At 36.2% G+C, this 15,461-nt stretch overlaps 1 protein-coding gene across 1 annotated transcript in view; it reads left to right on the plus strand.

Moving 5' to 3' along the window:
- The window catches only part of Catsperb (catsper channel auxiliary subunit beta), a 135,284-nt gene that overhangs the window by 63,427 nt on the left and 56,396 nt on the right, over nt 1–15,461 (plus strand). Inside the window, exons 11-13 of the mRNA XM_076847917.2 lie at nt 407–453; nt 845–997; nt 2,240–2,398. Coding sequence (XP_076704032.2) covers nt 407–453; nt 845–997; nt 2,240–2,398 — 359 coding nt within the window. The remainder of the gene's footprint in view (nt 1–406; nt 454–844; nt 998–2,239; nt 2,399–15,461) is intronic.

Below are 15,461 nucleotides of genomic sequence, written 5' to 3' on the forward strand. Positions count from 1 at the left end.
AAAATGGCATACATCAAAATAAAATAAAATGTAAAGATAAGTTTGATTTATACAAATTAATGGCCTAAAATAAAGGGAAGAACTAATTTAAATTTGAGACAATAGACACACCTGCAAAAAAATCTGTATTTGAGTATAAGTTGATAACACATCCTTGATATTTATTTTTTAATTGTAGTTGGACACAATACCTTTTTTATTAATTTATTTTTATGTGTTGCTGAAGATCAAACCCAGGGCCTCGCACTTGCAAGGCAAGCATTCTACTGCTGAGCCACAACATCTATTATTTTTTTACCCCAGCCCAACATCTATTATTTTTTGAAGACTATTTTATTAACACTAACCCTCCTAGTTGTAGAAATATATATGCTATTCATAATTCCTGTACCTTTATATTTTATAGTTGATTATATTACTATCACCTTTGACAGAAACAGGACTCTAAGTGAGGTATGATATTAAATATTTTAAAAGGTAAGAATTTTTGTTATGCATGATTTCATGGGTAGTTATTAGTCCAAAAAATGGAATTTATGTGGTGAAATGCTTAGCAATCAATCACTCTATACTCCCAGTGGTGGGTCTGATTAGCTTTAATAGTAGTTACCTAACTATGTTAAATCTAGGTCTACACAATGATTCTTGACAAATAATTTGTACCAGAAAGAGATGCTTTGCAATATTTCCTGGATTCATCTCCCTTAGAAAAGAAGCAAAGACTTTGAAGATTTAAACATTTGATTTGTAATTAGTTAGGGCAACACAATGCTTCATTAGTTTGTTTTACTATGATGACTTACATTTCTAAAACAGCATTAACTTTTCCCTTCTCTTTTTATAGTCGAGCTCTTGTTTTTTTGGTAAGGAACCATTTGTTGAATGGTTTCCTTGCTTACCTGACCAAGATAAAATAGCAACTTATATGCGCTCAAATGTGGTAACATTTCTCATGGACCAAGAGCACGATGCTGGAATTTACCTCTTATACGACAAGGTAGGTTTTATAGCCCAGGTGATTGCTCGTGACACTCCCAGAATGCAAATTTACCTTATCAAAAGCTATCTCCAAATTCTTGTTATCTTTAGCCATAGAACATGATAAAATTGGCTACAGCAAAATTATTTACAATGAAGAATACAGTTTGACACTTTAGAGATTCATCACCTCTGATTGTTCCATTTGATGACGGTGGAAACCATGATGCTAATGACAGAGTGATGAATCTCTATTAGTTCTCCAGGAGAATATAAGCTGATAGTTTTTTCCTTATAAATTTAAAGTTCCATAAAGTGGTTAGTTAAGATGTGCAGACAATGGGACCTGTTGCCACATGTCTATGTTTTCTATTCCAAAGGTCCTTAATCCTTGTGATATTAATAGGAGGGGAAAAAACCTGTTAGTTTACACATGCAGTGTTCATTTATATGAGAGAAACTCAGTGATGAGTAATTTCAAGGGTGGCTAAAATTGGGGGATGATATTTTAATAGGTAAAGGTGAGTGGAAAAATATACCCCAAAATATGCCACTTTGGTGTCAAGATAATTTTAAGTTGAACAATATTGAGATTTAATTGATGCATTTGTTTTGGGAAAACAGATGACTGGTTTTCAGGAGAATAACAGGAGAAAAGAAGGTTAGATAACATTTGTCCATCTAGGTATCTCCCACAAGGGTAGGTTTTATTTTCAGTTTCTTTTCTGGGAGTAGATCTGCTCTGAAGAAAAGTTTATGACAATCATTTCCCAGAAGTTGCTTTTAGTCAGAAAAGGAAGCTCTGAGAAAGATTTTCCTTCTGCATCAGTTGAATTCCAAAAGTCTCTTCAGCTTAAAATTATTCCAAAGTGTTATATTTTGGGATGTCATAGTCTGATCCCCTTCAAGATCATGATATGAGAAAATTAGGATATGACTCAGGCATCCACACTTTTGGCATGAGAGTTATAAGCACAGTCACTTGATTCTGTCTGCCAGGTTCAGGAAAAATTCTCTGTGCCCTTGATTATAAAATTTTAAAACAAATTATTTTTGCCTCCTAAACTTAATTTCAACATCTGTAAAATGGAGGGCAGTGGAGTAAAGAAATATCAGTGATTGCTAATCCTTCCAGTTCTATGCTGTGTTGAGAGGTATGTCCCTAACTTACTCAAAATCTAAGAAACAGGTCTAAAGTTTGTAATGTGGACTAGTAATAATGATCAAATTCTTACAAATTTCTGATATTTTATTTATTTAGCTCAAGAAAACTACCATTGCCTCTGTGAATGTCATATCCAAGAACAACCCAAATTCCAAACCAAAGTTTCCACCTTTCCTATTTCCTCCCTCGTTTTCTTCTCCTGTTGGAATGGTATTTCATCCACGAAGCCACTTTTTGTATGCTTATGGCAATCAGGTATGTATGTGCACATGAAATTTCTCCCTCTGGTAGAGGGGTAAATCATATAACTTATTAGGGATAAATCGTTCTTTAAGTTACTCTGTGCTGAGTGATTGGACCTAAAGAAGTCACCCGTGATCAGGGAGGTGGAAATGAAGAGGAAAGATGATTTATTGACTACTTACTATGTATTAAGCTTGGTGTTTAGTGCCTGCTGTCAGCTTTTACCTTTTTATCAGTTCACTGTTGACTAGCAGATAAAAATAATCTGGGGATGTACCCCAATGGGAGAGTGCTTGTCCAGCATTTGTGAGTTCAATCTCCAGTACTGCAAAAAAAAGTTTAAAAGCAGTCATAGATAGACCAGATTTCTTCTTAATTTTGACAGTTATAATACATTTCTTCCCAACTCTTTTGCCATTAACAGACTAAAAGTATATATATATATAATATATATATATATATATATTATATATATATTATATATATATATGTGTGTATTATTTATAAAATATATAAATAATACATATATATACATACTTTAGTATATACACTTAGTATCTTAGTATATACATCTGGTGTTTCTGGCATTTAACATTGACCTTTCTTTATTTGCTTTGTCTAAGCATGACTTTCTGACTCTGTTGTTCCTTAAGTTCCTCCCAATAGCATGCTCTATCCTCTGGCCTTCCATCATTCAGTTCTGTACCAGTAACTTGAAAAAAAACTTGAAAAAGGATATTTTATAACACCTATGGGATATCAGGCAGTTCAAAAGTAAAGAGTATAGGAGCTGGAGTTGTAGCTCAGCGGTAGAGCGCTTGCCTTACACGTGTGAGGCACTAGGTTTAGTTCTCAGCACCAGATATAAATAAATAAAGGTATTGTGTCCATTTACAACTAAAAATATTAAAATATTAAAAAATAAAAAAGTACTGCTGGCGGGGCTGAGGTTGTAGCTCGGTGGTAGAGCACTTGCCTAGCACATGTGAGGCAGTGGGTTCGATTCTCAGTATCACATATAAATAAGTAAATAAAATAAATGTCTATCAACAACTAAAAATTATTTAAAAAAAAATAAAGAGCACAAAGTCACATTAAGTAAAGGTCAGAACTAAGAAACACTGCAGCAGTGACTTCCAATGAGAACAACAGATTCAATTTCTTTTTTATTTTATTTTTAAAATAAAATTAAAAATTTTTAAATAAAATAAAAATTTAAATATTTTAAAATAAAATAAAAATTTCTTATCTTATTTTATTTTTAATTTTTTTTAGTTATACATGACTAAAATATATTTTGAAATTTTATACAACAATGGAGTACATCTTATTCTAATTAGAATCCCAGTTCAAATTCAGTTTCTTAGTGAAGTTTCTCAAACATTCTGTGGAAGTAAAAATTACGATGACTTCAGTTTGGTCAAGAGAGAGCAAGTTTCTCTGTGACTCAGGGATTGCATTTGAAGGTTGCAGTTTTACCTCACAGATACAAATTCCTCAATCTTTAACCTCCAAGTATTTAGTTAGAATGTGCATTTTGGAAGCAAGTAGGTCTATAAAACAAAATCTAAGGTAATACTCTCAAAAGGATGCTCAGAAGCATGCTGGTGTACCATTATAGCAGACTCATGGTCTATAAACTCAGTGTTCACCCTGAATTTTTACAAATAGCTTAGGTATTTGAAAAGTATAAGATCAGTAGAAGTCTTATCACTTCTGTACAGGGCTTTGGAAATGAGGTACAAAGGCTGGATTATGGTATAGGAGAAAAATATGGATATGGAATCTATCCATTGAAACTTACCAAAAGCCTTTTTAGTATATCAGGTAAACACCCTTTAATTCTAACCTTTTTGATGCTGTGATGGTTTCTGGCAGGCTGTTTTAAATATAAGCACCTACCTGCTGTCACTTCCTAACAAAGTCCTGAGGAAGTCTTTGTTGATATTGAAAACAGCTCTTTCAGCTGAGTAATGGTTGTGATTGCTTATGGCAATCAGGTGCATACACATGAAATTTCACACTCTAGTAATGGTGTCACTTCTTTTATGCTGAATGGTTATATCTTAGTTAAAGAATGGAGTCACTCTGAGGTTCAGGGAGATGGAAAGCCTACTGGAAGGAGAATGACAGGACAAGAATTAGACCAGTGCATACAAACAAATCCTTTACAAAGTTTTGTGGAAAAGTGAAGTAATGAAATGGGCAATGTTTAAAGAGAAAATGGAGTTCAAGAGAATAGGGGTTTTTTTAAATGTATAGGAATAGGGAGGACCACCCCTTAAAATGGTGGCACAGTGCTGAGAGAGGGACCATGTGCCAAGAGTTTTAGCATGTCACTTGCTGTGGGGACAGAAGATCATGAGAGCACAGATATCTGGTTTCAAGTCCAAAATGAGCCCTGTACCTCCTATCACTGAGTACCACAAGTTAGAGGAAGACACCTTCAGGGTATCCATAGCACTTGGACTTGATGCATTGCCTGCATCTGCTGGGGTTCTTTTTATCCTGACCAACAAGTATGGTTGATGGGTCTAAATTTGGAATGATGAGTCCCTCAGCTATAAACAGCAGTGAAGGAGACTCAGCCAGCCCACTGCACCATATCAACCACGTCATCGCCACACCCTCATCCCTTGATGCCAGGCCCAACATGGTAGTCATTAGCATGACCTGCATTCCAATTAAAATTGAGAACCCCTAGGTTTTAGAGACACAGCAGCCAGAAGTCTCACATATGTTTCAGAGAAATTATGATTAATCCCATAAAACTTCACAGACATTAAAAGACTCTTAACCATGTCATCTGTGTTGAGGATGTTAATGCTTATTTCTGCAAAGTATGTCTTTTAAAAACTCCTTTTAAGCCTTCTAGTTTTGATGTCACCTTGTAGGCTGGGCTCTCTGTGAGGCTGAAAGCTCTAGACCTTGTTCTTTTTGGATCCGAGAATGCACAGTAGAAACTACAGGAGCCACCAGTATCCCCTATATACTTTAATGCCACTGAGATGGGCACTTCCATCGACCACTGACAGGGCTGCCCCTTCCTCCAATCATCACCATGTTCCTTTTTGGTTTTTTTCCCCCTGGCCTGTGAAGCAGCTCCTACCACTATCTACCACCAATAAAGAGAATTTTAAAACTATGTGCCAGGGGCCATCTTTTAAACAAAACTAGCTATTCTCTTGCTTTACTAAAACAATCCAGTTGCCACAAGAAAGTCTGATACATTCCAGCTGTGCTGCAGCCTCACGTTTCCACTTGGAAGTATGGGGTCTCCCTGTTCTTCCTAGAACAATGTGCTGTTCTCTTAGAACCTCATCACCCTGCAACTCCAGTGGAGAAGAGTCACAGACAGCACCTAAGCAGAGGGAGAGATGGCAGAGTAAGAAGAAGAGGAGCCAGGCCCAAGTGTTGGCACAACGTAGGTCTCAGAGAAAAGAATGGAAACCAATCCTTATTTTATTTGTTCATTTATTTTTGGTGGAGAAAAATAATACTCTTTTTATAGGTACACTTACCCACAAACTCCTTCCTCTGCTTCCTGGAATGGCTCATGGTGAGTGTGACTGTAGAAAATTCCTTGGAACGGGTGTTTCTCCAGGATCCTCTTTAGCTCCTAGAGCTGAATAAGCCTTGTCTGTAGGAGGTCTTGCCTGTTAACTGTCCATCCTACGAGAATCCCAAGGGACCAAGGAAATCAAGGAATAAGATCCTTCCTGCTAGTCCATTGTTATAGTGTGGAAATGAGGTATCTCCAAAAAGCTCCTGTTAATGCAAGAAAATTCAGAAGTAATATGATTGGATTGTGAGAGCTGTGACCTAATCAGTCCAACCTAGTTTCAATGACTGGGGAATTACTATAGGCAGGTGAGGCATGGCTGGAGGAAATGGGTCACTGGGAATGTGCTCTGGAAGGGTGCATCTTCCCTGTGAGCCCCCCCCTCTCTCTCTGTTTCCTAGCTGCCACAAAGGAAGCAACTTCCCTTCACTGCACCCTTCCACCATGATGTGCTGTCTCACCTTAGACCCAGAGCAATGGAGTAGGCCATCTATGGACTAAGACCTCTGAAACCATGAGCCCCAAATAAACTTTCTCTCCTCTAAGTTGTTCTTGTCAGTATTTTGGTCACAGTGATGAAAAGCATCCATGATCCTGGGATTGCTTTCTTTTCCCACTTCCACTTATTCTTGACTCAGAGAACTTTTAGGACCTAATGGACTCACCATTTTAAGAACAAGATGAGTTAAAGGGGAAGTGAAGTAAAAATTGCCCTTCTCCAGCCCCTCTTGTGATACCAGTGGATGTGTCACCTGTTCTCTGGTCAATATGTATGTTTACTTTGTTCACTTTAATCCATGCCTTACTCCAGAGTCACCCTCTCCCAATAAAGGCATTAGTTTACCCTATTTTTTAACTTGAATTGCTGGGGAGATAGAAAGGGGTTACTGTCCTTGCTTGATAGGAAAGGCACATTTGTGGGGCCTAAGACTCTCCCAGATTTGCTTACATGTTGGCTAAGTAGACTTGTGGCTTGGTTCAGCTCTCTCTACATGCACTGGGGTCCCCAATGCATGAAAGCAGGTTAGAATGTCTTTATGGTGATGAACAAGGAACAGGGAGCAACCCATGGGTGGTACTTGGAAAAATATGGTAGTTTTTATGACCCAACGTATTTGGGGGACAGTGTTGCATAGCAACAGAAAATAGATTCTATGCCTTTGGCAATTTTACTTGGGAATTAAGAATCCTACCTAGAGGTTTATTCCCTGGATCCTGTGGATGATGCTTCTTCATGTGAGGTTCCCAGCCTGACTCTATAGATGCTCCCATAGAGTTCAAAAATGGTAAGCTTTCCAAATTCTTTCCCAGTATCCAGGGTGACCTCCTCAGCACCAGAGTTTCTAGAATTTCACCTGGGGCTTCAGGTTTTCTCCAGGGCCTCAAGGCATGTTTATGTAGCCCCTCCAGCTCCCCTCACCTGCTCCCCATTGCTCCATGTGAGGCTGTTCCCCATCATTCCCTGTCAGCCCCTTAAGTATAGACCTTCTTCCAAGCATAACTTTAGGGAGTAAGCTTGAGGACGATGTTCTTTTATTATTGTAAACCATCACCTCCTTTCCAGCCTCCCAGACTCCATCCATCCCTGCATCTTTTATTCTGCCATTTTCCTCACCCTGTGCTATGACAATGGGATTATTTCCAGAGAGGCTTATGGGAGCATTCAGTTTATGGTTTCTTATAAACACTTTATTGTCTAATGAAAAAAATAGGAATAATCATGCTATGTGCTGATGGGAATTATTCAGCAGAGGGGAAAATCAATTAAGAAGAAAGAGAAAAGGAGAGGCAAATCTGTTGAAGTGATGCTTTTAAATAAATAAAACAAAATGGTATATATGCACTAGTGGAGAGACCAGCCTTAGATAGTAGTTCAGACATTAGAGTGAAAAATGGAGGAGGAATATTGGGAATTTAGGGAAAGAATACAGAGTAAAATGTCACAGAAAAAAATAGTAATGAATTGACTAAGGGAATGCAATGTTATTGCTGGTACTTTTACTCATTAACTAAAAGTATGACCACTTCAGCGATACTGATACTCTTCTCCATGGTCAATTATGGGGTACACACATAGTGGAGGAAACAGAGAGTTGTGTTTAACCATGATTGAAGCTTTATAAGAAATTAAGAAGTAAAAGGGAGTATATAAGGGAATGAAATAGTACAAAGAAAAAAAGAAAGTGAAGGCATGAATTTTGGAAAGTAGTAAATAAAACTTTCTTTGAAAAATATATATGATTATCTACACAGAAAACCTAAAAGATACATACAAATTACTGGAACAAACAAAAGAAGTAAGCAGTGTGGAAGAAAAAATTAATTGCATTTCTACACATGACCAACAAATTTGAAAGCATAATTTTCAAGATACTATGTACATTAACAAAAACAAAGAACAGGGTTGGTGTGGTTGCTCAGTAGTAGAGCACTTGCCTGACATATTTGAGGCACTATGTTCAGTTCTCAACACCATATATAAATAAATAAAATAAAGATCCTTCAGCAACTAAAAAAAATTTTTTTAAAAAACTCACACAAAATTATAAGGTACTTAAGAATAAATCTAAGAAAAGATTTCCAAGACACATATATACAAAATTATAAACTTCACTGAAAGACATTTAAAATTCTGTCAACAAATGGGCATAAACATATTTATGGACAGGAAAATTCGCAGTCCTTTAATATCAATTCTCTCTTAAATTAGTCTATAGATCTAATACAACTCTAATCAAAATCCCAACAAGATTGTCATAGAGTTTAAGTGTATACAGTAAACTGAGAATAGTCAAGACACTTACAAAAAAAATAAAGAGGAGGAATTGGCACTGCGCATTAATGCATTTTAAAAAACAAGTAATTATGATGTGATTTTTGGCTAGGGAACAGAAAAATTGGCTGACAGAAAGAACTAACAATCCCACAAGCACAACCATTCATATATGGAGAATTGATAAAGGCCCAAAAGGCATTACAACTGAAGAGGAAATAGGCACTGATCAAAATGGGATGGGAAGAATTGGCCATAAATACAGAAAACATGACCTGCATCCCTGCATCACAACATACATCCTGATAGATAAATAATTCAAATATCCAAATTTTAGAAGAAAATATAAGTGCCTATCTTTCTGAAATCAAGGTAGAGAAAGCATTTTAAAACAAGGCTCAAAAGTACTAACCATAAAAAGTATTAATAAATAAGGTCATTGACATTCAAAAGAAGACTTCTGGGACTGAGGGTAATTCTCAGTGGTAGAGCACATGCTTAGCACATGCAAAACTTAGGATTTTCAATTCTTAGCAGCACACACACACACACACACACACACACACACAAATTCTGGGTCAGCAAGAAGGCAAATAAAGGGATGGGAGGAAAGAATCAGTATTACTTTATTTTAAGATAGTCACACTACCCAGGAAGCTATATAACGTTACTTGAAAGTGGATAGAGATTAGCCCACTTTCAAACTGCTTTAAAAAGTTTTTTAAAAGAAAATAATATACTAATAAAGGAGAGAAAATGGAATCCTATAAAATGTTCAATTAAAACCACAAAAGATGGGAAATGAGTGAAAGGCAAAGTTGGAACAAAGCAACAAAGAGAAAATGGTAACAAATATGATAGATCATTGCATTGTTTCAACAATCACTGTCAACATCAGAGTTCTAACTACACCAATCCAAAGTCATAGATTATCAGAGTGATCTAAAAAAAGACTCAATTATAAGTTGTCTATGAGAAACCCAACTGGAATAAACATTGAGGAGTGATGTAGTTCACAAGTAAACAGGGAAATACAAATCAAGAGTGCAATATGCTGTTGTTTTCAGCTATATGTTTGGCGAAGCTCATTCTGATGATACAAAATGTTTAAGAGAATGTGGAACAGCCAGATCTCTTATTTACTGCAGATGGAATAAATTACAACTATTTTGCAAAGCAATATAGTGTTATTATCCTGTAAATTTGAACAGTTGCATATTCTATGACCCATACATATCACTTTTAGCAAAGGAAACACATACATGAAAAGATATTTTTAGACATTCATCTGGCACTGTTAGCAATAGCATTAAATAATGAAAAACAATCCAGATGCCTAGTAGGAAAATGAATAAGTAAAGTTTATTCACATAGGGAATTATTATACAGCAATGGAAAAACAAATAAAAGCACTCAGTTCATATATGTATATATTATATATAATATGTATATATAATAATATATAATATATATTTTATCCATAATCACACAATATGTGTAATTATCCAACATCTATAATTATAAGTAAATAATTTGGGGGAAGAAGTAAGTTCTAGAAGATGAGATATGGTGTAGTAACTGTTTTAATCAGGTTTTTCATGTCTGTGACCAAAAGACCTGATGAGAACAGTTTTAGAGGAGGAAAAGTTTATTTGGAGGCTCACAGTTTCAGAAGTCTCAGTACATAGACAGCTGGCTCCTTTCCTCAGGAATTGAGGTGAGGCAGAACATCATAGTGGAAGAGTCTGGCAAGGGAAGCAGCTCACATGATGATCAGAAAACAAAGAGAGACTCTACTCACCAGATGCAAAATATATACCCCAAAGGCACATCCCCCAATAACCCACCTCCTCCAGCCACACACTACCCCCTTTAATTAATCCCATCAAGGGATTACTGTACAGATGGAGTTAAGACTCTCATAACCCAATCACTTCACCTCTAAACCTTCTTGCATTGCCGCACACATGAGCTTTTGGAGGACACCTCACATCCAAACCATAATATTAATTATATAAAGAGAAAAAAATAAGTAAAATAAATCAATGTATTTTGAGTACACATGTGCTATTTTTTTTATATGAAGGGAATGAAAAACAAAAAAGTCAGGATATTGTATATCTCTGAAGGAGAAGGCAGGGAAACCAGATTGAAGAGAAACACATAGATTCATGTAAATTACTAACAATATGCCAGTTCCTAAGTTGGGGGTCTCAGTTACATATGTTCATTATATGATTAAATGAGTAATATAAAGTATATATTAGTGCACCATGCATGGATCAATAATTTTTTGTTTGTTTTTTAGTTGTAGTTGGACACAATACGTTTATTTTATTTTATTTTTTTTTATTTTATTTTTTTATTGGTTATTCAAAACATTACAAAGATTGCAGAATCACATCGGTTACACATCCACATTTTTACATAATAACATAATAGTAACTGTTGTATTCTGCTACCTTTCCTATCCTCTACTATCCCCCCTCCCCTCCCCTCCCATCTTCTCTCTCCACCCCATCTACTGTAATTCATTTCTCTCCTTATTTTTTTCCCATTCCCCTCACAAACTCTTATATGTAATTTTGTATAACAATGAGGGTCTCCTTCCATTTCCAAGCAATTTCCCTTTTCTCTCCCTTTCCCTCCCACTTCATGACTCTGCTTAATGTTAATCTTTTCTTCCTGCTCTTCCTCCCTGCTCTGTTCTTGGTTGCTCTCATTATATCAAAGAAGACATTTGGCATTTGTTTTTTAGGGATTGGCTAGCTTCACTTAGCATAATCTGCTCTAGTGCCATCCATTTCCCTGCAAATTCCATGATTTTGTCATTTCTTAGTGCTGCGTAGTACTCCATTGTGTATAAATGCCACATTTTTTTTATCCATTCATCTATTGAGGGGCATCGGGGTTGGTTCCACAGTCTAGCTATTGTGAATTGTGCTGCTATGAACACCGATGTGGCAGTATCCCTGTAGTACGCTCTTTTGAGGTCTTCAGGGAATAGTCCGAGAAGGGCAATAGCTGGGTCAAATGGTGGTTCCATTCCCAGCTTTCCCAGGAATCTCCATACTGCTTTCCATATTGGCCGCACCATTTTGCAGTCCCACCAGCAATGTATAAGAGTACCCTTTTCCCCACATCCTCGCCAGCACTTGTTATTGTTCGACTTCATAATGGCTGCCAATCTTACTGGAGTGAGATGGTATCTTAGGGTGGTTTTGATTTGCATTTCTCTGACTGCTAGAGATGGTGAGCATTTTTTCATGTACTTGTTGATTGATTGTATGTCCTCCTCTGAGAAGTGTCTGTTCAGGTCTTTGGCCCATTTGTTGATTGGGTTATTTGTTTTCTTATTGTTTAATTTTTTGAGTTCTTTGTATACTCTGGATATTAGGGCTCTATCTGAAGTGTGAGGAGTAAAAATTTGTTCCCATGATGTAGGCTCCCTATTTACCTCTCTTATTGTTTCTCTTGCTGAGAAAAAACTTTTTAGTTTAAGTAAGTCCCATTTGTTGATTCTTGTTTTTAACTCTTGTGCTATGGGTGTCCTATTAAGGAATTTGGAGCCCGACCCCACAATATGTAGATCGGAGCCAACCTTTTCATCTATCAGACGCATAGTCTCTGATTTGATATCAAGGTCCTTGATCCATTTTGAGTTAACTTTTGTGCATGGCGAGAGGAGGGGATTCAGTTTCATTTTATTGCCTATGGATTTCCAGTTTTCCCAGCACCATTTGTTGAAGATTCTATCCTTCCTCCATTGCATGCTTTTAGCCCCTTTATCGAATATAAGATAGTTGTAATTTTGTGGATTGGTTTCTGTGTCCTCTATTCTATACCATTGGTCCACCCGCCTGTTTTGGTACCAGTACCATGCTGTTTTTGTTACTATTGCTTTGTAGTACAGTTTGAAATCTGGTATCGCTACACCTCCTGATTCACACTTCCTGCTTAGAATTGCTTTTGCTATTCTGGGTCTTTTATTTTTCCATATGAATTTCATGATTGCTTTATCTATTTCTACAAGAAATGCCGTTGGGATTTTGATTGGCATTGCATTGAACCTATAGAGAACTTTTGGTAATATTGCCATTTTGATGATGTTAGTTCTGCCTATCCATGAACAGGGTATATTTTTCCATCTTCTGAGATCTTCTTCTATTTCTCTCTTTAGGGTTCTGTAGTTTTCATTGTATAAATCTTTCACCTCTTTTGTTAGGTTGATTCCCAAGTATTTTATTTTTTTTGAGGATATTGTGAATGGGGTAGATGTCCTCATTTCCAGTTCAGAAGATTTGTCGCTGATATACAGGAATGCCTTTGATTTATGCGTGTTGATTTTATATCCAGCCACTTTGCTGAATTCATTTATTAGCTCTAGTAGTTTCTTTGTAGACCCTTTTGTGTCTTCTAGGTATAGGATCATATCATCCGCAAATAGTGATAATTTAAGTTCTTCTTTTCCTATTTTTATGCCTTTAATTTCTTTCGTCTGTCTAATTGCTCTGGCCAGTGTTTCGAGAACTATATTGAATAGAAGTGGTGAGAGAGGGCATCCCTGTCTTGTTCCAGATTTTAGAGGGAATGCCTTCAGTTTTTTTCCATTTAGAATGATGCTAGCCTGAGGCTTAGCATATATAGCTTTTATAATTTTGAGGTAAGTTCCTGTTATCCCTAGTTTTTCTAGAGTTTTGAACATAAAGGGATGCTGTACTTTGTCGAATGCTTTTTCTGCATCCACCGAGATGATCATATGGTTCTTATCTTTAAGTCTATTGATGTGGTGAATAACGTTTATTGATTTCCGTATATTGAACCAGCCTTGCATCCCAGGGATGAATCCTACTTGATCATGGTGCACAATCTTTTTGATATGTTTTTGTATACGATTTGCCAGAATTTTATTGAGGATTTTTGCATCTAAATTCATTAGGGATATTGGTCTGTAGTTTTCTTTCTTTGAGGTGTCCTTCTCTGGTTTGGGAATCAGGGTGATATTGGCCTCATAGAATGAATTTGGGAGTTCTCCTGAAATAGATTATGGAGTATTGGTATTAGTTCCTCTTTAAATGTTTTGAAAAACTCTGCTGTATATCCATCCGGTCCTGGGCTTTTCTTGGTTGGTAGTCTTTTGATGGCTTCTTCTATTTCCTCCCTTGATATTGATCTGTTTAGGTTGTTTATATCTTCCTGATTCAATCTGGGTAGTTCATATGTCTCAAGGAATTTATCTATGCCTTCACTATCTTCTATTTTATTAGAGTATAGGGTTTCAAAATAATTTCTAATTATCGTCTGTATTTCTGAATTGTCTGTTGTGATGTTGCCTTTTTCATCCCGTAAGCTAGTAATTTGGGTTCTCTCTCTTCTTCTCTTTGTTAGTGTGGCTAGTGGTCTATCAATCTTATTTATTTTTTCAAAGAACCAACTTTTAGTTTTGTCAATTTTTTCGATTGTTTCTTTTGTTTCGATTTCATTGATTTCAGCTCTAATTTTAATTATTTCTTGCCTTCTACTGTATTTGCTGCTGATTTGTGCTTCTTTTTCTAAGGCTTTGAGGTGTAGTATGAGGTCATTTATTTGTTGGCTTTTCCTTCTTTTAAGGAATGAACTCCATGAAATGAATTTTCCTCTTAGTACTGCTTTCATAGTGTCCCAAAGATTTCGATATGTTGTTTCTGAGTTTTCGTTTACCTCTAAGAATTTTTTAATTTCCTCTTTGATGTCTTCTGTAACCCTTTGTTCATTCAGTAGCATATTGTTTAATCTCCATGTGATGTAGGGTTTTTCCTTTCTCATTTTATTATTGATTTCCAATTTCATTCCATTATGATCAGATAAAATGCATGGTAGTATCTCAACTCCTTTGTAATTGCTAAGCTTTGCCGTGTGACATAATATATGGTCTATTTTTGAGAAGGATCCATGTGCTGCTGAGAAGAAAGTGTATCCGCTTGATGTTGGGTGGTATATTCTGTATATATCAATTAAGTCTAAGTTATTTATTGTATTATTGAGCTCTATGGTTTCTTTATTCAATTTTTGTTTGGAAGATCTGTCCATTGGTGAGAGAGGTGTATTAAAATCTCCCATGATTATTGTGTTGTGGTCTATTAGACTCTTGAACTTGACAAGAGTTTGTTTGATGAACGTAGCTGCACCATTGTTTGGGGAATATATATTAATGATCGTCAAGTCTTGTTGGTGTATGGTTCCCTTGAGCAGTATGTATTGTCCTTGTTTATCCCTTTTGATTAACTTTGGCTTGAAGTCTATTTTATTTGATACAAGTATGGACACCCCTGCTTGCTTTCGGGGTCCGTATGAGTGATATGATTTTTCCCAACCTTTCACCTTCAGTCTGTGTATGTCTTTTCCTATCAGATGAGTCTCCTGTAGGCAGCATATTGTTGGATCTTTTTTTTTAATCCATTCTACTAGCCTATGTCTTTTGATTGGTGCATTTAAGCCATTAACATTTAGGGTTACTATTGAGGTATGGTTTGTATTTCCAGCCATATTTGGTTATGTATGATACTTAACATGATTAGTTTTTCCTCTATGCTTAGTTTTTCCTTTATTGTACTACCTCCCGTTGTTGGTTTTCATTGTTATTTTTCATTTCCTCTTCCTGTAATGTTTTGCCAAGGATGTTTTGAAGAGCTGGTTTTCTAGCTGCAAATTCTTTTAACTTTTGCTTATCGTGGAAGATTTTTATTTCATCTTCAATCCTG

The sequence above is a fragment of the Callospermophilus lateralis genome, chromosome 3 (assembly GCF_048772815.1).
Source record: "Callospermophilus lateralis isolate mCalLat2 chromosome 3, mCalLat2.hap1, whole genome shotgun sequence".
Taxonomy (NCBI): domain Eukaryota; kingdom Metazoa; phylum Chordata; class Mammalia; order Rodentia; family Sciuridae; genus Callospermophilus; species Callospermophilus lateralis.